Source organism: Leptinotarsa decemlineata, unplaced genomic scaffold, assembly GCF_025532065.1.
Source record: "Leptinotarsa decemlineata unplaced genomic scaffold, Ldec_3_MD MMD2_P_RNA_scaffold_14, whole genome shotgun sequence".
Classification (NCBI taxonomy): domain Eukaryota; kingdom Metazoa; phylum Arthropoda; class Insecta; order Coleoptera; family Chrysomelidae; genus Leptinotarsa; species Leptinotarsa decemlineata.
Genome location: NW_027412528.1, coordinates 10,253,820 through 10,277,412, shown reverse-complemented (window position 1 = coordinate 10,277,412; position 23,593 = coordinate 10,253,820). Strand labels below are relative to the sequence as shown.

The following is a 23,593-nucleotide window of genomic DNA, read 5'->3' as shown; positions in this document are numbered from 1 at the left end:
CACCAAACAACGCCAACAACACTGTTCTTTCGTCAGTGTCAACTGTCATTTCATAGTACATGTTTTAGCGACACCACTAACAACCGAAAAGTACTATGCACATATACTACACCTCTCTCTTTTAAGCTAAACTTAGTCTAATTATTTACAATATGCCTTTGTACAATATTTAAATTCAGTAATTAGTCCAATACAAAATCTGACAATTTTTGTGGTTGTATTGTACTTCGTTTAGGTCTCTTATCTACTATCTTGGATTTGCAATCTAATTCAGGATAATTCCAGTAACTTCTGTTTGAATTAATGGTTCATTTGTGTTTGATTTTCTGAAATTTAAGCAAGTATCACAATTTTTTACAAAGTTTTCAATGTCTTTGTTAATGTTGGGCCAATATAAACATTGTCTTGCTCTTAACTGGCACTTTGTGATACCAAGATGATTAAAATGTATAATCTTTAGCATTTCATTCCTCAGTTTGTTGGGTACGATAATTTTATTGTTTTTGAATAATACATCATTCAGACTTATTATTTCATGTCTATGACCCCAAAATGGTTGTAACTCATCTGACAAATTGTTTTTGTCACTTGGCCAACCTTCTTTTACTAGTTTCATTAAATTATTTAGATTTTTGTCATTTTTGGTTTCATTCTGGAATTCTTTAAATTTTTTATCAGACACAGGTAGGAATTTTTCGATTAAATCAATCTGGGCTTCTGTTTCATTTAAACAAGACTTGTCTTTATCAGTTACTTCATTTAGGAAATTGCGGCTCAAACAATCAGCAATAAATAACTGTGAGCCTGGTTTATAAGTAATTTCTAAGTCATACAAATGTAACTTAATCAACAGTCGTTGTAGTATTAAGGGTGTATTAATTAATGGTTTTTTGTGAATTGAAACTAGTGGTTTGTGGTCACTTTCCACACACACTTTTTTGCCATAGATATACTGATGGAAACGAGTACACCCAAACAGAACTGCGAAAAGCTCTTTTTCTATCTGAGCGTAATTCTTCTCTGTTTCTGTCAGTACCCTGGATGCATAAATCACAGGTAAATTGTCTTGCAGCAGAACTGCACCTAAACCATTTTTTGAGGTTTCGACTGACAATATGACTGGTTTATTTACGTCATAATACTGTAACACAGGAGTTGACGATAACGCTTGTTTTAATTTATTTAGGGCTTCAGTATGATTTTCTTCCCACAGAAAAACTGCGTTTCTATTCAACAACTGTCTCAGATCATTCGTTAATTCAGATAAATTAGGTACAAATTTTAAGACATAAGTGATCATGCCCAATATCTGCTCAAGTTCCTTTATGTTCTTAGGCAATGGCATTTCATTTATACTTTTTATTTTATCATTGTCATTTTTTACCCCCATACTGCTTATAATATGACCTACAAACTTTATTTCAGTTACATTAAATGTACATTTACTTTTATTGAATTTAATTCTGTCTTGCCTGGCTCTGTTTAGAACAGCTACTAAATTTTTATCATATCTAACTCACATTTTACTTCCTCTTTAATAGATATAGGAATCTTGCGGGCATTAAAGACTACTGGCACTGAATTTTCTTTCAAAATAATTTTATGTTTTTGTTTGTAAACACATCTTCATATTGAGCTAAAACATTGCTTGCTGAAATATTATTAATTCTTTTGATCAACCCTAACATTTTACAGTATTCTAGTCCTAAAATGGCTGGACTATGATTTACAGTGTCTACTACAATAAACTCTAGGTCAAATTCATTTTTGTTTGAAAGAATACAGTGTAATTTGCACTCTCCCAGCTGGTTTATGCTACTTCCATTGTAGTTATTAAGTTTAGTGTTGGTTTTTTGTAGTTTAACATAAGGGATTTGTTCAAAAACACGCTTTAGTATAATGCTTGCTTGAGCTCCTGTACCTAACTTAAATTTTATAAATACCTTTGGCTTTTTACAAACATGTACTACCTCTACCCAGTCTTCCGTTTTATTACTATGTACTGAACCTATGAACAATGAGTCTTTCTCTTCATCTTCTAGTTCTTCTTTCTTGCTCTTTGCTGTAACTTCTTTCACTTGTTTCTGTCCACACATTTTAGCAAAGTGATTCAGTTTATTACGTTTCTTGCAGGTCTGCTGGTACGCTGGACATTTATTCACTTTATGTGTATACCCACATCTCGTAGTCCTTTATGGTCTTCTCTGTGTTTGGCTGTGTATCTTCTTGCTTCTTTCCTCTGTGGTTTTTTCTGTGCTTATTTATTTTATTTATAGCTATTGCTTCGCTTGATATGTCCTTAATGTGACTCTCTGTTGCTAAAGTAGCTCGACAAATATCGACACATTTATTTAGTGTTAAATTAGGCTCTGTTAATAGTTTTTCTCTTAATTTAATGTGTTCTATGCCACATATAATACGATCTCTTATGAGTGTATCTTTCACTTTTCCAAAATCACATGAACTTGCAAGAGATTTCAATTCTGTAACATAGTTGTCAAACCCTTCTCCAGTTTTTTGATTTCTCATAAAGAATTTGTCTTTCATATGTTACATTGACTTTGGGCACAAAATAATCATTGAATTTGATAACTAGCACTTCAAATTTATCAATTTCATTTGCTTTCAACTCAAAAGTGTTATATACATCTAGGCCTTCTTGTCCCATGCAGTGTAGTAATAAATTGCACTTTCTTTTGTAATCAGCTTCCGTCAATCCAGCAGCCACCAGGAATACCTCAAAAGATTGTTTAAACTTCGGCCATAAGTTGGCGGCTTTTGAATCTCCAACCTTAAAATATGGCGGTTTCAAATCCATTTTTAGAGCTTCAGTTCCTCTTTTTCAGACTGCGCCATGTGTTATCATTTAACACACTATGAAGTCTATTTACAAGCTTTATTTACATACTTATTTACAATGATATACATGATTAATTTTATATTTCATAGTTTTTGGTTTTCACGCACAACGTGTCTAGTTTCACCAAACAACGCCAACAACCCTGTTCTTTCGTCAGTGTCAACTGTCATTTCATAGTACATGTTTTAGCGACACCACTAACAACCGAAAAGTACTATGCACATATACTACACATATACATATACATCCTATAATTTGTCTGCACTTATTTTCTATTTCAGAATTTTCATATTTGTCACTTTTTAAGATTTCATAATCAAAATTGTTGTCCATTGGGGTACTAACTGGTTTACAGTCTAACATACCAAACTTATTCAAAACATTTACTGAGTATTGCTTTTGATTAAGAACAATCCTTTTACTTTCTGAATTTTGATCAACTGATATACTCAGAAAATAATTGAGTAATCCCAAATCTTTCATCTCAAAATTTTGGTTCAAGTTACTCTTCAAAATTTCAATGTCTTTTCCTGATGAACCACTAATTAGAATATCATCTACAAAAATAACGACGTAAATTGTTGAATTATTAAAAATCTTAATATATAAACAATGGTCACACTTATTTTTAATAAATCCCTCATTTTTCATGAATTCATCAAATTTTTGATACCAATATAATGGTGCTTTCTTTAAGCCATATATGGCTTTATTTAGTTTGAAAACTTTATTTTTTACATTACAACCTTCAGGTAGATACATGTATAAATCTTCTTTTAAATCTCCATGCAGAAAAGCATTACAAACATCCATTTGATAAACACTCCAGTTGTTCTTTACACATATAGCCAAAATTGTTCTCATAGTTGTTAACTACAGGACTATATACATCCTCAAATATATTTTGTTTAAAACCTCTGGCTACCAAACGACATTTAAATTTGCTTAAGTTACCTTCTCTGTCCCTTTTTATTTTAAACACCAATTTGCTATCTATAATTTCGCATTTTGGGGACTTCTCTACCAACTGCCAGGTATTGTTGTCTATTAAGGCCTTAATTTCTTCATCAATTGCTGCTTTCCACATCCTGGCGTATTTGCTTTTCATTGCTTCATTAAAACTTGCTGGTTCGTCCACGTCTAGGCAAAGAAAACCCAATTCATAGTCATTATCTAGATTTGGTGGTACTTTTAAAACTCTAGAAGGTCTCAATCTTTGAGGTCTCTCTCTCAACTGGATTACATTTACACTTTCATTTAACTCTGGTTCTAGATCACGTTCCAAACTGTGTGGTTCCTCTAATGATTCCTTCTCCTGTAATTTCACCTCATTGCTATGTCTCAAGTAGTTTTCCACATCAAGAGAAATGATTTGTTCGTCTACCCTTTCTGTAATCTCAAAAGTTATCTCTCTTTCTATAGAGACTGTATTTTTGTCTTCGTAATAGACCCTATAGCCTTTAACATTATCTGAGTATCCAACAAATATACCAGATTTACTCTTCATGTCCCAATTTTTGCCTTTTTTCTTGAGGTATATAAGCCCATACTTTACTACCAAAAATGCCTTTTACCATCTTTATATTGAATGTTCTTTTGAAGAGCAACTCGTAAGGAGTTTTTCCTTCAACCGGACTCATACCAGTTCTGTTCAGCAAGAAAACTGCTGTGTTTGCAGCCTCTGCCCAAAAGTCCTTAGACAATTTACTTTCAGATAGCATGGCTCTCACAGCCTCTATTACACAACACAACAAAGTTTTTGTTTCGGGGTTGAAATTAGATGATTTTAATGTATTTCCACGTGTTAAAACCGAAAGTGACCATAAAAATTATATATTAGCTCTTGTTTTCAAGATATAGTATCATTATATTATATATATGTATATTGAGTTTTCAACAAATGAAATATTTCATCACCAACAGTTGGTACACATGTTTGTTTACATAACACCCCTCTCATCAGCTGTTCTTAAGTAGTAAACATAACCTATGTGAGTTTGTCAATTGTACGCACGTGGTTGCTATTGAAATTATCGTGTGAAGTTGATTTTTATATTAATTTAAGTGCTGATCTGAAATGCCTCGAAAGTGTGTGAATTCTGTCGATAGCTTTTGCTATATATGTGGTGAAATAACATTTAAGGCTCAGAAACGTAAAATGACACCTATCGTTAAGACAGCCTATGAACATTATTTTGGTGTGAAAGTTGGGGACCAAGATAAATCATTGGCTCCTCATATATGTTGTAATTCTTGTTCCGTCATATTGCGAGAGTGGCTGAAAAATAAAAACCGGGCAATGGCTTTTGCAGTACCTATGGTTTGGCGTGAGCCTACCAATCATACAGACGACTGTTATTTCTGCTTAACTCCTCCCATTAAGCAAGGTTTATCTATGAAGAAAAGAGGAACGGTTAAATACCCTAATCTCCCATCTGCTCTTCGGCCTGTACCACACTCAGACAATTTGCCAGTCCCTTCTCCACCCCAAAACTATGAAATTTTAGAGGAAGGTGATGAAGACTGTTTAGAAGGAGCAACCCATCCTTCTACATCCTATGACCCTGATTTTGAGGTAAGCGATAGGTCTAGTGATCCGCACAGAATTAGTCAAGCAGAGTTGAGTGACCTTATAAGAGAACTTCGCTTGTCTAAGGAAAAGGCTGAGCTGTTAGGGTCAAGACTACAACAGTGGAATCTTCTAAAACATGATGTGAACATATCTCAGACTAATGAAAAACTTTGTGAAGGCCATGGACCAGGAAGGACAAGCTTTTAAGTACTTGAGAGCAAAGTTTCCCAGGTTGAGTGATGCTAAAGTCAAGGAAGGCATCTTTATTGGGCCTCAAATCCGTGAAATCGTAAATGATCCTGCTTTTGACATGATTTTAACAGGAAATGAAAAAAGAGCCTGGGAAGCCTTTAAGGGGGTTGTACATGGGTTTTTAGGTAACAAAAGAGATGATAACTTCACAGCATTGGTTAAAGAGCTTCTTCAAGCTTACCACCAACTTGGATGCAACATGTCCTTAAAAATTCATTTTCTTCACTCTCATGTTAATTTCTTCCCACAAAACTGTGGAGCTGTGAGTGACGAACATGGAGAAAGATTCCATCAAGACATTGCCTTAATGGAACAGAGATATCAGGGCCGTTGGAATGAAGAAATGCTTGCAGACTACTGCTGGTCTGTGTGTAGGGATGCTCCAGAAGTGTTTTTTTTTTATTGATTTTGTACTTAAAATATTCTAAAAGAAACATAACAATATTGTTTTATGTACTTTCACTTTTCACGTATAGTATAACTACTCTTTAAGATTAAGTAATGTGTATCTCAAAAACCAGAGCTAATAAAAATTTTTCATTGTTATTTTCGTTTTTATCACCCCAAAATTAGTAGAAATTGACTAATTTAGTGTAGGAAACATTCAAAAAATATTTTTTTGTTGTGTTGTGTTATTGTTCTAAATTCCTTTTCTGCCCTACTATTTTGTTGTGGAGTGTATGGTAGAGTACACTCATGCTTCATGCCTTTTTTTTAATAACTCACCCACTGAAAAATTTATAAACTCCCCACCATTATCACTTCTAATGACTTTAATCTTTTTGTTTGTCTGATTTTCAAAAAACAGCAGAAAATTTTCAGAACTTCAAATACATCAGATTTATTTTTCAAAAAATAAACAAATCTATAGCTGCTAAAATCATCTTTTAATAGAAATATGTAACGTGAATTATTTAGAGATGGCTTTTCCATTGGACCGCAAAGGTCTACATGTAATATATCTCCTGGTTCAGTAGCCCTACTTTTGTTTACCATAAAAGGTTCCCTGCATTGTTTTGCCTGAACACAAGAATTGCAAAATTGATTTGACCGTTTTATTTCAATCGCATTGCGATCCAAAATATTTTTAATATACCCAAAATTTTGATGGGCCAATGCTTTATGCCACCATATGTTCTGCTCTTTTTTTGCAAAATAACAATTTTCATTATCTAGAGTTTTTAATTTAGGACAATTTTCTTTGTGTTCCGTACAACTGGAATGCTTAAACAACATTTTATAATTTTTTTCTGAACGAGTCGCTACTGCTACTGTAATGTTCTCTTCATTCACAAATTTTGCCTCTTTGGCATCAGAAATCAATGACAAACCTTTGTCTAGGGCTTTACCTTGAGAAACTAAATTTACTTTAAGTTTGGGAACGTAGAGAACATCGTACAATGTCACAGAATGAAAATTTTCCCTATTAAATGCTTGAATACAAATGTTACCTTGACCTTCAGCTTTCAGGGATGTACCATCACCAATTTTGATATATTTTGTTGATTCTAGTTTTTCATAACTGCAAAACAGGCCCATATCCCTGCACATATGTTGTGAGGCTCCACTGTCCATAAACCAGTCAACATCCACTTGAGATTTTATTGTATTGGAGACAGAAATAAGAGCAAAATTCCCATTTGCGCTATTTGATCCATTTCGGTCTTTGTCGTCTTTTCTCTTCTTGGCATAACAATCTTTGATTTTATGCCCTTTCTTTTTACAGTAGCTGCACTCTATATATCTGCACTGGCTCTTCAGATGTCCCACTTTTCCACAAGAAAAACACTTTTTGGGGTTTTTATTATCATTTGAGGTGGACATTTGTCTAGCAGCTGACGAGCTACATGTGAAAAGGACCAGGGATTCTTCATGTTTTTCTAATCTCTCTTCCTCAATTAGAAGACGAGCTGTCAAATTATTCAGGGTTTGATTCTCGGGGCTGACACTTTCCCAGGCTAATCTAAAATGGCGAAACTTTTCTGGGAGGGACATTATGATTTTGTTCATGATCATTTTGTCAGGAATAGTCTCTCCCATCTGCCTTAACTTAGCTTGAATATTAGTTATCTTTGTTATGAAGCCACTAATATTGTCGTTTTGGAATTTTGCATTATAAAACTGCTCGTTTAACAAGTGTGCACTAACCTCAGACTTCCTTTCAAATATACTCTCCAGCTTGTCCCACATTTCTTTAGCCGTTGTGCATTGCATTACATAAGAAATAACGTTATCCTTCATTCTCGTAACAAGAGCTTCCTGAGCACGTGCATCTTTGATTTTCCACTTGGCAATTTTTTCATCATCTTCAGTCGGCATCGTTTCATTTCCGATGGCCTTTTGCCATCAATACAACCTTAATTTGGAACCGCCAAGCATTCCAATTTGTGTGATTCAATTTACTGACGGTTACCTACAGCCGTGACCGTGGCATCCATGTTTTTTTTGTCTTTTTCACTCCGCTGTTCTAACTGGTAAAAACTTCTGATTACTACCACTATTTTGACTTTACTGGGCCCATAACCTATGTTGGAAGCTTGTGGTAGTTATGATACACTTTGTGAAAAATACTACAACACCTAAATATTAACTTAAGTTATAAATATTGTAAATAGTCTTTTGATTGTTTTAACCACACAAATACGTTTTGATAATATCAAATCTATTTTATCGAGATTCCAAAACATTCAAACTCAGTTTGAAGAACTGATTATGAGTGATTTTCCGGATGACTTCAATCAAGACGAATCAAACAATGAACGAGAAGTATTTGAAACTATAAAATTGCATGGGATCTATTACAAAATCGATATGAAAATAAAAAAATCATAATAAATGCCCACATTAAGGAAATTATGGAAATTCCTAGCATCACTAAAGAATCACATTCAATGTTGAGAAATATTTCTAATACGTTTTTCAAAAGTTACCGTTCTCTTGAATCGTTAGGGGAAAATGTCAAACAGTGAAAAACCGTATTGATTTATATTTTAGTTTCTGAATTAGACAACAACAGCAAGCGCGAATGGGAAATTTATTCCAGAGATATTTCGTCTCCAAGTGTTGATGATTTTGACAACTTTTTATCTCAACGTTGTCAAATCTCAGAAACACCTGATGTTAAGTCATTTTCATCAATCCCTAATAAAAGAAACTTCGAATCGAAATTATTTTTCACAAACACGAACAATACCTATAAACCTAAATGTCCACGTTGTAAAGAGCAGCATTTCATATATTTTTTGGGAAAGGTTCAAAAGGATTTCGGTAACAAATCGCATGGAACAAAAAAAATGAATCCATGTACTAATTGCCTACGGTATGGGCATAAAAATTCCGACTGCCGGTCAACAGGATGTAAAATATGTAAGCAACGACACGCAACATTATTACATCGCGAGACTCCAGAGCAAAACTCAAATAAAAATGTAAGCCAAAGCGAAGGTTCAGACGATGGACCTAAAATGCAAAAATCTGACCACAAGGCAATGAGCAGCACTCATCTTGTGAATATAGATAACTCTAATCAAGGAAATAAGCAAGAGGGAATCCTTCCGACCTCATTTACATCAAGTACGTCTTCAAGTGCGAAAGATTCTCTTATTTTATTAGCTACGGTCATAATCTACGTTCTCGACAAAGATCAAATCCTCGTACCATGTAAAGTTCTTTTAGATAGCGGTTCACAATCAAATTTTATCACTTCTTCTATGGTGGAAAAATTAAATATGAAGCCTTCAAAATTCAACATGCCAGTTACTGGCATTAACCAAATGAAAACTAATATCGCGGAGCGTTTAGAGTTGAATATTTGTTCTCGGCATATAAAATATAAAACAAAGCTAAAATTTTTGATTCTACCATGTATATCTAGCCGCACGCCTCAAACATTTTTGATGCCGTTAAACTAAATATTCCTTCAGACTTGCCTTTAGCAGATTACGAATTCAATACTCCATCTGAAATAGACATGCTCTTGGGATCCGAAATATTCTTTGAACTTATTTGCTCAGAACAAATAAGGCTTGGTAATAACTTACCAATACTTTAAAAAACCTTATTAGGTTGGGTAATTTCTAGTCCTTTACCTTGCGGCAAATCGAAGAGCAAAGTAAACGTCACGTTTTCAAGTTGTCATTTTTCTCAAAACGACCTGAAAGAAAGTTTAGAAAAATTCTGGTCGGTTGAGGAGATCAATCTCGATCCACGAGTTTATTTGAGCCAAGAAGAAATGGAATGCGAGGAACATTTTTCTAAGACCACGACAAGGGATGAGGATGGCAGATTTATAGTTAAACTTCCATTGAAGGTCAATGTTCAGGACTTAGGTGAATCTGAACAAACAACCCTCAACCGTTTTTACGCAATTGAAAGGCGATTTAGTAAAAATCAATTTCATGTCGGAATATCAGAATTTAGAACACATGACAAAAATATCGCGTAACCTACCATCAAAAACTTCCATTTATTATATACCTCATCATTTTGTTGAAAAACCCGAAAGCACAACCACGAAGTTGTGGGTGGTATTTGATGCAGCATGCAAAACCTCGAGTAATTTATCACTGAATAATATTCTGAAGATCGGACCTACGATCCAGAATGATTTATTCTCAATTTTGATTCGGTTTAGAAAACATAACTTTGCACTTGTAGGTGACTTGACAAAAATGTACCGTCAGGTGTGGATAGATAAAGAAGAGCGAAACTTGCAACGCATACTTTGGCGAAGCACACAAAATGAGGAAGTTAAATACTTCCAGTTGAATACCGTGACTTACGGCACGACTTCAGCTTCAGATAAAAATATCTACTCGGTGTTTGACACAAATAGCCATGGACAGCTATGAAAAACGGCCTGTTGAAAGTGACATAATTCGTTCAGATTTTTATGTTGACGACCTTCTCACAGGCACTGAAAACCTTGAGAGCCTCATAAGGGTTCGGGAGAACATTTGTCACATGCTATCAGGCTATGGATTCGAGCTTCAATCAAATGAACCACAGGCACTCCAAAATATTAATGGACATCCGAATGAAAATCCTGAATATTTGATTTCAGACGATTCTAGCATAAAAACTCTGGGTGTTTCATGCATACCAAAGCACGACAAATTTGAATATAACTCCCAAAATATAGTAATATAAAAATATAAAAAAATATAATATTATCTTTTGTTGCCAAGATTTTTGATCCGTTAGGAATTCTAGGCCCATTGTCAGTCAGAGCTAAATTCATAATTCAAAAGTTGTGGAAGTAGGGTGCTAATGCCGACTGAACGCCTCCCCTCACCCCTTTTGACCTTGAGACGTCACACGACCTTGAATGACGCCACACGACCTTGAATGACGTCACCTAACCTTGAACGTCGTACACGTAGTATGAGCTTGAATGCGGTGTTTGACCTTGAGTGTGGGGTTTGACCTTGACGTTCGACACTTCAACTACCTTGAGCTTGCTCCATGGCATTGAATGTTGACCTTGAATGAAATCGTGACGTGTACAGAATATACAGTGGGGTTCGGCGTTGCGGTGTTTGACCTTGAGTGTGGGGTTTGACATTAACGTTCGTCACTTCGACTACCTTGAGCTTGCTCTGTGGCATTGAATGTTGACCTTGTAGCTCTCATTTGGGTTATGGTGGGGGGGAGGAGTTGGGCTTTCATAAGGAGTGTGGTGTGAACGTTTCACTCATTTCAAATTCTCCTTATCGTACGGTAGATATTTCTATATACAAGATGTATTCGTGCGTTGATTGTAAAAAAAGTTTCACTCGTAGTGACAACCTACGTCGTCATCAGCGGGATTCCTGCACACCCGCAAATGGTGATGGACCTCCAACATCGAAGAGGCAACGGTTGACACCCCCAGAACTTCCAACACTGCAAACATGCGTTTGCTGCAATTTGACTATTGCAAGCGATCAGATGAATGTACATCGGAGGACGTTGCAGCACAGAACAAATGCATGTGTTCAATATGGGGAAGGTGTGAAAATTGTCAATACAGCTTTCAAGTGTCGAATTGTGAGCTACCGAGTGGACATGAATAATGCCGTTGCCATGGTTGCCCCAGCCCGCAGGCCTTTCAACTGGCATCTTCCCTCTGTCTAGTGCCACCCCTGTCAAGGGAACCCCTACTCCTCCATACTCTCCCCCCCATCGCATCACCGCCGCAGAACGACGCCAATGCGATGGGACGAATCAGCGGGGCAGAAGACCCATTTCTTTATTTTCAAAAAAGAAAGATAGTACATTCCCATTACATTTCCTACAGACTAAACATTTTTTTCTAATTCTAGTACATCTATGTATCTTGATTCTCTTATCAATGCAACCTAAACTAACCAAAACAAAATCAAAAATCTTCTACTCAATTCTAATTCCTAATAAATAAGTAAAATCAATTCTATATCCCACCCCATATCCCATTTCGCTCACAATATTCCTCATATGCCGGATTCCTGCAGTTTAACAGACATGTGTCCAGCCCTGACCGGCATATCCGTCCCGCTACCCAATGATGACCTACCCACGATTCTCCATCGAGCTGGTAACCTGCCTAAATCATTCCCTTTCATTCTTCACCACACTTTCTGCCCATTCATTCACGAACCTTATCCACTCGTTCTTTTTCCCGTTTTCATCCCTCAGAGTCATTTCCCCATTTTCCCTCTCCATTCTTTCCTTCCACTCGCGCCATCCAATCCTGTCACCTATCATGCATCTGTCGATCACATGTTCTGCCGTTTCCGGGTCCCAATAGCCCCATTGGCAGGGAACCTCCGGTCCCAGACTGAATCGCGCCAGGTATCCCGGAAAATTCCCATGTCCCGTGAGAAGCTGGATCGCCTTCCGCGACAGATCTAGTGATTCATTCCCGACTGTTTTACAGAATCTGTAAAACAGTCGCCCAGTCATTCCCCTCTCCCATTCCCTCTGCCATTCTCTCTTAATGTTCTCTTTCACTCTTTTCCTCTCCTCTAATTTACTATATGTCTGTCTTACGTGCAGAGTGATCTGCTCCTTGTGCATCCCGTTGTGGGCCTCTTCGTGAGCTTTCGCATTTCCAATGTTACCATCTTCATGCCCCCTCCTCCATACGATTTGGGTACGTACTCCCCTCTCACTCCTCTCCTCAATCATCCTCTGTATCTTTGCTATTCTTTTATTCCTCACTCTTCCTGCACTCACTCTTTCAACTGCCATAGCAGAGTCGCTGACAACCCTCAAGTTCTCCTCCCTGTTCCACATACCAATCACCCGCTCTATCGCTACTGACTCCGCTTCATTCACACTACACCAGATGATCCTTTCATTCTCTGTGGTCCATTCCTCCCCTCTCCTTTTATACGCCCATCCTAACCCCATCCTTTCTTCCTCCATTCTCATTCCGGCGTCCACACATACTTCAATCATCTCCTCTCCCTCCCTCTCCTCCAGCATCTCCCCTTGTAACCAGGGGGATATTCTGTCTTCTCCTTTCACTCTGTCCTCTATCTTCCTTCTTCCATTTACTCTCCACTCCTGGTGTCTAACCCTCGCTTCTATCTGGAGTGGCGCCATTCCGGTGATGACAATGAGTGCCGCCGTTGGCGTCGTTCTGTATGCTCCGCATGGGGCTAACAGAAACGGCCTTTGTGCCGCACTCAGTTGCCTTTTCACCCTGCTATCATGCGCCCTTTCCCCCCAGACTTGTACACCGTACAAAGCCGCAGGTTTAGCTACCCTTTCATCAATCATCCTTACACATTCTCTCTTTAGTCCTACATTCTTCCCGGTCCATCTTCTCAGTTTCCCTGCCAGCTCACTCAGTTTTTTCCTTACCTCCTTGTAGTGGTCTATGAACAGAAGTCCTGTGTCCACCACAATTCCTAGGTACCTCACACTCGTTTTTTGTTCAATCTCTCTCCCATGCATTCTTAGAACCGGGTGTCTTACATCCTTACTTGTTGGTATGAACATACACTCTGTCTTCCTTTCGTTCTACTCCAGCCACATCTCCTCCTCCCATGCTTTGCATTCATCCCATACCAACTTCCATCTACTCTCTATGCTGTCGACGGAGTTACCTTCGATGATGACAAGCTGGTCATCCGCATAGGCTTGCACTTGTATTCCTACCGCCCCTATGCCTTGTCTGATTTTCATACTGTTGATTCTCTCGAACCATGCCTCCATCACTATCAGCCATAGGGTAGGTCCCAGACTTGACCCCTGTGGGCAGCCTCTATTCACCGTTTCAGAGACGGCCCCAGAGGCGACTGTTCTCTTCATGCACACTTCTATCGCCGGTGCCCATGCGGTATTAAAGGCGTTCGACAGGTCCAACGCCACAACCAGACTATGTCTCCTTCCTCTCTTGTTTTCCTTTATTCGTCCCACCATTCTCTCTACCGCCATTACCGTATCCATTCCCCCCTGAATCCATATTGATTCGGGGAGAATTTCAACTTCCTTTCACACCATACTTGCATCCTACCGTTAAGAAGCCTGTCCAACATCCGTCCCATGCCAGTCAGCAGGCTGATCGGCCTGGGATTTCCGTCCTTCTGCGGTATCCATACGACCTTTGTTCTCTTCCACGCTCCGGGGAAGTGCCCTCTCACCAAACAGGCACTGAATAGATCCACCATGCATTCTCCCTTCCATTCCATCACCTTACGAATTATTTTGTTCGGGACCCCATCCACTCCTGTTGACTTCCCATCGAGCAGCTGTTCAGCCACCGCTCTCAGCTCCCCGATGGCAAATCCAGGCTGATTCTCTCCCCATTCATCCTCCTCTCTCTCCCTCCACCAGCGTCTAGTTGGGGTGTCTCTCGTAGGATCGTCCCTGGGGAAGTATTTGCCCAGCAGAAACCTCGGTGTAGGTACCATCCTCCTTCAAGACGTTAGACGGCATCTCCTCCGCTCTATCATTGTTGAGGAGTCGATAGGCTCGGTCCCATGGATTTTCATCCTGGATCCGCTCCATCTCTCCCTCAACCAGTTGATTCTTGCACTCCCTATCGCTCTCTTATATCTGTTCCTTTCTCTCCTGTGCTCTTCCATCCTTCGCCTCCTCTCCTCTCCACTCGCATTTTGTGCCTCCCTCCTTATTCTTCTTACTCGCCTTCGTAGGCTTTCAAGTTCTAAACTCCACCATTCTCTCTCCATGTCCATCACCCTTTCACTCCTTGGTATGAATTTCCTACATGCTTCCTTGATTCTGTCTTGAATCTGCAAAGCTTCCCTATCGATATCCTCTTTCGTTACTAACCTCCCAGGCTGGTATCCGAGCATCATCTGTTCGACTCCAGCCCAGTTGGTTCCTCTAACATTCGCTACTAGTTCTCTCCTCATCTTAGGTAACCCCATCAAGCAAAACTCAATCATCCTATGGTCGCTCATTGTTTCCTCCATGCACACCCTCCATTCCTTTACCTGCACACTCTCACTGATGGTTATGTCCACCCAACTTTCACCCCTATTGCTGTAGAAAGTGGGTGGACTTTCACAATCATTCTCTACCAGATACCCTTTCTCCATCACCCATTCTAGTACATCTTCTCCCCTCTCATCCGTGATGTTTCCACCCCATGCAACATTCTTCGCATTCACGTCTCCAACCATAATCTTTTTCCCCTCCCATTCGTCGAATATTTTCCTTATCCCATCCAGTCTCACATTCCTCCTCCCACCTGGCTCGTCGTACACATTCATGATTTTTACGCTTCCCCTCTCATTTCCTACAACCACGCCTATCCCATTCATACTTCTAGCATTCCTGAGGGCGAGACAGTGGATCGGACCCAGGTTCGTACCTTGGTACCCTCTCCACCGTCATACTTAACCCACCCTTCCCATGCTGGTTCCCTGGCCTAGGGTTCCTGTATACACACCACTGCGGCATCACGCTCCTCAGCGGTCTTCCGCAGTACTGTGGTAGCTTTCCTCCCTTTCCCAACATTAACTTGCAGGACCCTGAACGTAGTTGGTATGCCGTCTCTGCATCTCCACCCTCCTCACATATACTGGGCACTTCGGATCTAACGCCGAGTGCCTCCTTTCACTCGCTGGCACCCCGACTCTTTTGCAGTTCGCGCAACTGAGTCCTCTGTCACCCCTACAGTCTCTCCCTTCATGCCCTGCGCACTTGTTACATGTAGGCTCCTGCCTGCATGCCTTGGTGGTGTGACCAAAGTGACACTTAAAGCACACCGCCACACTGTTGTGCTCTTCCACGTATACATCAGCTAAGTCCAGGCTCAGTACCTCCAATGACATCATTTTCCGGAAGAGTTTCGCATTAAGCTCTAAAATCACATTCTCTCTCCACGCATTCCTACTTTCTCACCACCATACTCTCAAGGTCCGCTTCCGTCAGGTCTTCACCCAACTCTGGGTTCTGACCTAACAGAAGTCTGATCAGCTCCTCATCCCCATATCCCTTCTCAACTCCGGTAAGTAAGACGTGGGAATTTGGCTTCTGACCATCCTTGACCTTTACCCTGCTTTCATCCTTGAGTACGTCCCTGATCTTCCTATTACCTTCCTCCGTCTTACCTTTGATTACCACCACCCCGGTTCGATTCCGAGTGACGGCTTCCACGTACGGCAAGCATCCCTCCTGTCTGAGCTTCTCACTCGCAATACGTGCTGTTGGTGTCGTTTCCTCCTCATTCGCCTTCATTATAACTATCTCCTCCTCCAGAGGGGGTGGTGTTTTCCACCCCGTCCTCTCCTGCTTTGGTCTTTCCAACGCCACTGGGTATGTTTTCTTTCCTCTGGTTTTCCTTCCTCTTTTCCTTTTGCTCTCCACCTCCCGGAATCCGGCCTCTGTTCCGGCATCAGTTTCGGCTCCTGCTGCCTCTGTGTTCGCATCAGTTTCCATCTCCGTGGTAGTCAACAGTTCTGACTGTTCTGTCTCCATCCCCCGTTGTCTTGATCCTCCCGTACTCATCTCCTCCCTTTTGTCTTTCCTTGATTCCTGCTTCTTTCCTGCACCATTGATCTGCCTGTCAATCCTGCTTATCATGTTCTTCATGATAACCCATTCTTCCCCCATGCCATTCATCCACCCTACTAGGCCTTCCAGTCTGATGGTTAAGGCTGTCACACTTTCCCTCTCTCTCTCCATCATTCTTACTTTCCTATCAAGCTCCTGTATCCTTCCCTCTAGCACACTCTCTTTCATTTCCAATGTTTTAAGCTTGTTACCAAGCTTACCACTAACTCTAACAATTTGCTGTAAGCTACCGCTTACAGCATTTTGTTCATCCCTATTGAACTGTATCTTACCCCCGGAGAACCTGGTCGTAGCCTTCTGTATCGTACCGACCATATCCCCGATCATTGCTGTCCACATGTCCGCCTCCGACTCTGATTTACCTCCCAGTTTAAACATACCCCTAGTTGCCTCTTCCTGTGTCCGTTCTTCTTCTACTTGTTCTTCATCGCTCCCTCTTAGTGTATTATTAAGCTCCTCTCTTAATTGCTCGATCTTCTCGTTCGATTTGTTCAGTATGTCTTTCACAGCGTCATCCATGCTTGCCTTTGCCTCTTGGAAGACATCCTCAATCATCTTTTTACGCTTCTCTGGTGGCGTTCTCGATAATGATTCCCTTGGTTTGAATACTTCAATAATCTCAGGGTCCTTGTCAAATCCCTTCCTTTTTTTGTGTTCCATACTGATCTAACGTGCTAATTTCATTCAAATACTTTTCATGCAAAAGATTTCCAGGTGATTTCCGAAAAAGGCCCGTAATTTATGTGCGAGGTTCGATTTTGCGAAGTTTTCTCACGAAAACGGCCCGCCACTTATGTTCGTAGGTCCGACCAAAATCTTATCTGCATTGATAAGTTTCTTTCGTTTTAACAATATTTGTTCGAACTTTTTCACTACGGTGTTCAAGCAGGATACCCTTTTAGAAATTATCGACTGCTTTCACTTAATAAAACCAAATATTTCCTTTTTCAAAAAATAACAATGGTTCAGAATACCTTTTTATTCGTGTCCTTTATCACTTTAATATGATCACATTAACTTGTCAGCAAATAACACTTTTATGATATAGTTTACTTCACTTTGTATGCTCGCGTTCCAAAATACGTCCGTCCTCAACGACAGTCGAAGTCGAAGTGGACAGTGAAAACCACCACATGGATTACCCAACATTCTTCAATGAAATTAAGTAGAAAGTAGTGAAACTACTTGAAGAAGTGTTGGATATCCATAAATGCATGAAAGTGAACATGTAAGTATTTGGGCGGTACAGTCTGCAAACTAAGGATCTTTCAGACATCAAATCATTTAATAGTCCCAATGAAGTAATTTATCAATCGAATGATTTGGATGTGGTTTATAGCAGTTTTGCAGATAATTTAACTGTTAAAGCAGCGGAATTTCAAGATCGGGATTCAGGTATGTTATTTAGTCAAAATGTTGATGAAGATGGACTTATAGAGAAAACCCATATTTTCAGGTTGGACCATTGAGAAAATTTTGTACTTGGAGGTGAATATCAACAAGTATAGCCCCTTCGGAGGGTCTTCTTACATCAAATTGCCAAGGTTCATCGAATTGAAGAAAAGTGTGGTGAATGTAGCTTTATACCCTGCCAGTCAGAAACTTAATGAAATTTCATCATATCCCCACTTCTCAACCGTCTTGAATGTAGCAGGTATGGAATTTCCAGTTAAGTTGAAAGATATTCCTAAGTTTGAGGTTATGAACGATTGCTCTATCAATATTTATGGGTTGGAAAATGTTTTTAAAAATGGTAGAATTGAATATGAAGTTGTGGGCCCGTTACACTATTCTAAACGTAGATTAAATAGTCATGTTAATCTGTTGATTATTACAGATGATTCTGGTAATAGTCATTATTGTTGGATTAAGGATTTATCGAGACTAGTATCATCACAAATATCTGCCCGTGGTCATAAAAAGTATTTTTGTGATGGTTGTTTATTGTACTTTGATAATGAACGAACTTTATTGCGACATCAGTTGAATGATTGTAATCACATATCGACAACGACACCATCCACAAATTTCAGGGTTGATAAATTTAGTAAAAGGGTACCTGAGAATATTTTGAAATTTGAAAATATCGAGAAACAGTTGAGGGTTCCATTCGTTGTATATGCTGATTTCGAATCTATTCTGAAACCAGTGCATACTAATGAGCCAAATCCTGCTAACTCTTATACAAATCAAACATATCTTCATGAACCATATGCTTTTTCTTACCTCATAAAGTGCTCTTTTGATGATTCTATATCTAAATTTGTACTATATAGAGGTGCTGATGCAGCTAAAGTGTTTGTATCAAACTGGGAGGCTGATGTCACCAATATTTATCACAAATATTTGAAGAATGTCATTCCAATGAGTCCATTGACTGATGAGGAAGAGCATGATTTCAATATTGCCGCCACATGTGGTATATGTGGAGAACCATTTGGTGATGGTGATAATAAGGTGCGTGACCACTGCCATCTAACGGGGAAAAAAGAAATGGAGCTGCACATAGTATTTGTAACCTCAATTTCAAATTGCCCAACTTTATACCCATAATTTTTCATAATCTCAGTGGGTATGACTGTCATTTGTTCATAAAAGAGTTATGCACAAACAAAACAAAAGTTGATGTCATTGCTCAAACTAAAGAAAAGTATGTTTCCTTCACGAAACATATAATTATGGAGAGAATAGTAGATCACAATGGAGTGATGAAAAATAAGTTTTTGAAATTAAGGTTCATCGATAGTTTTAAATTTATGGCTGCTTCCCTTCAAGAGTTAGGTGACAATTTAGATGAAAAACATTTTGTGGAAACAAGAAAATATTTTCCGGAACAGGATAAATTCAAACTTATGAGGCAGAAAGGTGTTTTTCCGTATAGTTTTATCGATTATTTAGATAAATTAAATTAATCTAGTATACCATCAAAGGTGGACTTTTATGATAAATTAAATGAAAAACATGTTTCTGATGAGGATTATGATAGAGTAAAGCAGGTATGGAACACATTCAATTGTCAAGATTTGGATGAATATTCTGACATATACCTAAAATCTGATGTTCTACTGTTGTGCGATATTTTTGAAAATTTTAGAAATATGAGTTTAGATACATATAAATTGGATCCTGCTCACTATTTCACTTCTCCAGGTCTTTCTTGGGATGCTATGTTGAAGTATACGGGTGTCAACTTGGAATTATTAACTGATATCGATATGGTGCATTTTCTCCATAACGGTATACGTGGTGGTGTAAGCCAGTGTTCGGAGAGAAAGCATATTGCAAACAATCAGTTTCTTCCAAATTATAATCCCGAAGAACCTTCATCTTTCATAATGTATTTGGATGCAACAAATCTGTATGGTCATAGCATGTCTCAATCATTACCTTTTGGTGGGTTCACTTGGTTGTCCGCCAGTGAAATATGTCAGTTGGATATCAATAGTATTCCAGATGATAGCCCCCAAGGATACATACTTGAAGTAGATGTGCATTACCCTGTCGAGTTACACGATCTACATTCGGATTTACCATTTTTGGTTGAAAGTATCATACCACCTGGTTCAAAGTCCAAAATACCCAAACTTATTCCTAATTTGAATGATAAAAAGAAACATATCGTTCACTATAGGAATTTGAAACAAGCGGTCCGTAATGGTTTGATGGTGATGAAAACTCATAGAATTCTCAGATTCAATCAGTCACCGTGGCTGAAAAAATATATCGATTTGAATACAAATTTGAGAAATAAGGCTACCAATAAGTTTGAGAAGGGTTACTTCAAATTGAATATAAATTCCATATTTGGCAAAACGATGGAAAATGTAAACAATAGAAGAGACATTCGAATTGTCACACATTGGGAATCCATAAGAGGAGGTATGGGTGCCAATGCTTTAATAGCTCGTCCCAATTTCAAAACATTATCCATATTTTCGGAAGACTTTGTCGTCATACATATGGATAAAGTTAAGGTTTGTTATAATAAACCATTGTATTTGGGGTTCAGTATATTGGATATGTCGAAAACAGTCATTTATGATTTTTTCTATGATGTCATCAAAAAACATTACGGACCACAAGCTTCTCTTCTCTAGACCGATACGGATTCTTTGATACTGAAAATAATGACGGATAATTTTTATAATTTTATGATTGCAAATGTTGATAAATTTGACACTTCTAACTATAGGTTGGGTAATAAATTCAATGTGCCAGTTAGCAAATCGGTGATTGGAAATATGAAGGATGAACTTCCGAGTGATCCCATCATCAGCTTCCATGGCACCGGTGCGAAAGCATATCATGTACAAAGTGTGTCTGATGAAATAAAGAAAGCAAAAGGTATTAAAAAATCCGTTATAAAAAATCAAATTTCAATTGAAGATTACATTAGGATTGTTGAAACAGGCGGTATAATATTTAGAAAGATGAATGTATTCAGGAGTGATTTACATGATATTTACACGTTGATGTGCAATAAAGTCGCGCTGTCACATAATGATGATAAGCGATTCATCATTCCTAATACCACCAAGACATTACCTTGGGGACACAACGATATTGAATTCTATCAGACAAGTTCCGAACAAAATTTAAGAATTCTTTTGAATGTACTGAAAGATGAAAACAGTATAAGTGACAAGAAATTAAATCTACTCATTGCCTTATTGGAAGAGCAATCGAGTAATTGAATTTTTTCACTTATTATCTGGTTTGTTCAACAAATTGTAAAATTCATACTTGTCGAATATTTCAAACGAATTATCCTACTCCACTTCCACCCCCACTCCCACCCGAAGTGGTAGGGAGCATACGGCTATAAAACATAAGGAGGAGGCCACAGTTCATCATTCGATTGCAGTCTTCCTTCGAAAGAAGCAGCCAACCCGAGATACCTGCCAGCCAACTTAGTTGAAGTTGAAAATTCCAAGCAGCTTGATGTAAGTACACACTTTCATACTATTTATATTATATTGTCTAATATTTTCATTTTCTCTTTCTAGAATCATGTCTTTTCTAAGGAATGCTCTGATGACTCCGAGTACCACTCTCAGTGAGAGATAGTTGGAGGATGTAGAGCGGAGGAGGGTGGTTGTCCTACAAGATATCATGGTACAACCACCAGTTGCACCACTAGCTGCAGCTCCCATTCCACCACCGGGGATGACTTCCACCCAGGAAGTGGCGGCTCCCATTCCACCACCGGGGATGACTTCCACCCAGGAAGTGGCAGCTCCTGACTTGAAGTTCTTTTTCGAGGACTTCAAACCAACCCCCGAGGAGGAGGAGATTGACCCCCCCACTGCCACCAACTTTGTCGACATTCAGTCGACCAACTTCTTCGTCAGCACCCCAAATCGAAAATTTACTGAATGTCTACAACCCGGACCTGGACGAGTCTCTGGCGGATTTATCGCATCTTCAAAGTTTCTTATCGCCCATCGAACTATTATCGCCCATCGATTCAGGGGATGAGTTCGAGAAACCGGTGAAGAGGGCCAAGAAGATGAAGAAGTGCGCACCTGTGAAGAAGTCCGCACCTGTGAAGAAGTCCGCACCTGTGAAGGCATCCAAAGCCAAAGGTGGGAGGGGTGGTAAGTTGAGTGCTTTTCGCAAAAAGTGTGAAAAGAACGCACCTTACGTTGGTTGGCCTACAGCACCCCTTCCAGTGATGGAGGTGCAGAACTTGGTGGAAGTCGTCGCCCAGGTCCATCGGGATGCGTCGCCCCCTCCAGTCACCCCCCAGGTACGTGTTGAGCATTCCGAACAAGAGGTTGCCCCGGAAAATGTCCTTTCACAGACTGTGGTAGAGGGTAATAAACTCAAAGAGTCTATATCCTATGCACAGTCTATGAAAAAGAAATATTTGAAGGAAAAGAAGGTTGTGGATGGTTCTGATTCCAGAAAAATGGCCTTGATGGCGGAAATTTCCAACATCGAGGCCCAGAAACTGGAATTAGAGAAGCGACTCTCTTTGCTTAGGGCGAAACTTCAAGAAGAAGATTCGCAACAAGGAAAGAGTTTGGCTTACATCCAAAAATATGAACCTCTTGTTCAGGAATGGGATGCCATGTGCCAGGGGTTCCTTAATACCTAACCCCTTTTGTAAATATATTTTTGTTTAGTTTGAGTTAGATGTATGTTTAGAATAAATAAATTGTAATTTTAGGAATATATTAAAAACTTGCATGTTAATTTTAAGGTTATTTAATAAAGTCTATGTTATGAATGAAAAAATAAAATAAGGAATATTGGAGTGCATATCTATTTTGGTTGTTGCACACAAAATACTGCGTGGTTGGGGCAGTATTTATTCCTTCATTCTAGTCATTTTCTAGTCACATGTAGTATATAGAATAAAATTAGTTAAATAGAATAATTGTATAGAATTTCCATCATTTGAAAATGTGTGAATTGTAAAATAGTTATTTTTTCTAGAGAATAAATAAAGGTGATTCTAGTAATGCTCTGAGTATAATTCCAAAACCTTTTGACACTTCTCTCATCATTACTTCTCTCAACATTATTCAAACAAATTTCATTTATGTGAATGTGTAAAAATAAAATCATGAATCTAATGAATATTATATTGGATTTATTCCCCAATTCTCACATCAATACTTGAATAAATAACCTAGTGGGTCTTTATTTTTCATATATTCCCCCTCCCTTACTCTACCCCACTTTCTTCAAATCATATAAATAAGATTGTATTCTCAATATTCGTCAACTTGTTCGTTCATCATGAATCAAGCAACACCAATTATTCGGGAAGCTGATTCCACCAGTGAACCTCATTTTGCCCCACCAGAGAATTGGTCCTATGGTGACATTCAAGTTGCTGTAGTTGATTCAACATCTCCCGATGATGAATTCGATGGGTATTCAGATACAAC

At 38.8% G+C, this 23,593-nt stretch overlaps 3 protein-coding genes across 4 annotated transcripts; 1 reads left to right on the top strand and 2 right to left on the bottom strand.

The window, feature by feature from the left end:
* Positions 1-12,251: 12,251 nt before the first annotated feature.
* Positions 12,252-13,604, bottom strand: LOC141482548 (uncharacterized). Its single transcript, XM_074176039.1, has one exon. The coding sequence runs from the start codon at positions 13,602-13,604 to the stop codon at positions 12,252-12,254; it is 1,353 nt and encodes a 450-aa protein (XP_074032140.1).
* Positions 13,605-14,569: 965 nt separating this feature from the next.
* Positions 14,570-15,439, bottom strand: LOC141482544 (uncharacterized). The gene has a single exon (XM_074176032.1). The coding sequence runs from the start codon at positions 15,437-15,439 to the stop codon at positions 14,570-14,572; it is 870 nt and encodes a 289-aa protein (XP_074032133.1).
* Positions 15,440-18,038: 2,599 nt separating this feature from the next.
* LOC141483669 (uncharacterized) lies at positions 18,039-23,372 on the top strand. 2 transcript variants are annotated; one of them, XM_074178452.1, is made up of 2 exons: positions 18,039-21,637; positions 21,701-23,372. In XM_074178452.1, the coding sequence occupies exon 2, from the start codon at positions 22,204-22,206 to the stop codon at positions 22,792-22,794; it is 591 nt and encodes a 196-aa protein (XP_074034553.1). In that variant the 5' UTR covers positions 18,039-21,637; positions 21,701-22,203; the 3' UTR covers positions 22,795-23,372. Both variants share the same exon structure in this region; 1 of them encodes a protein (XP_074034553.1).
* Positions 23,373-23,593: the final 221 nt, after the last annotated feature.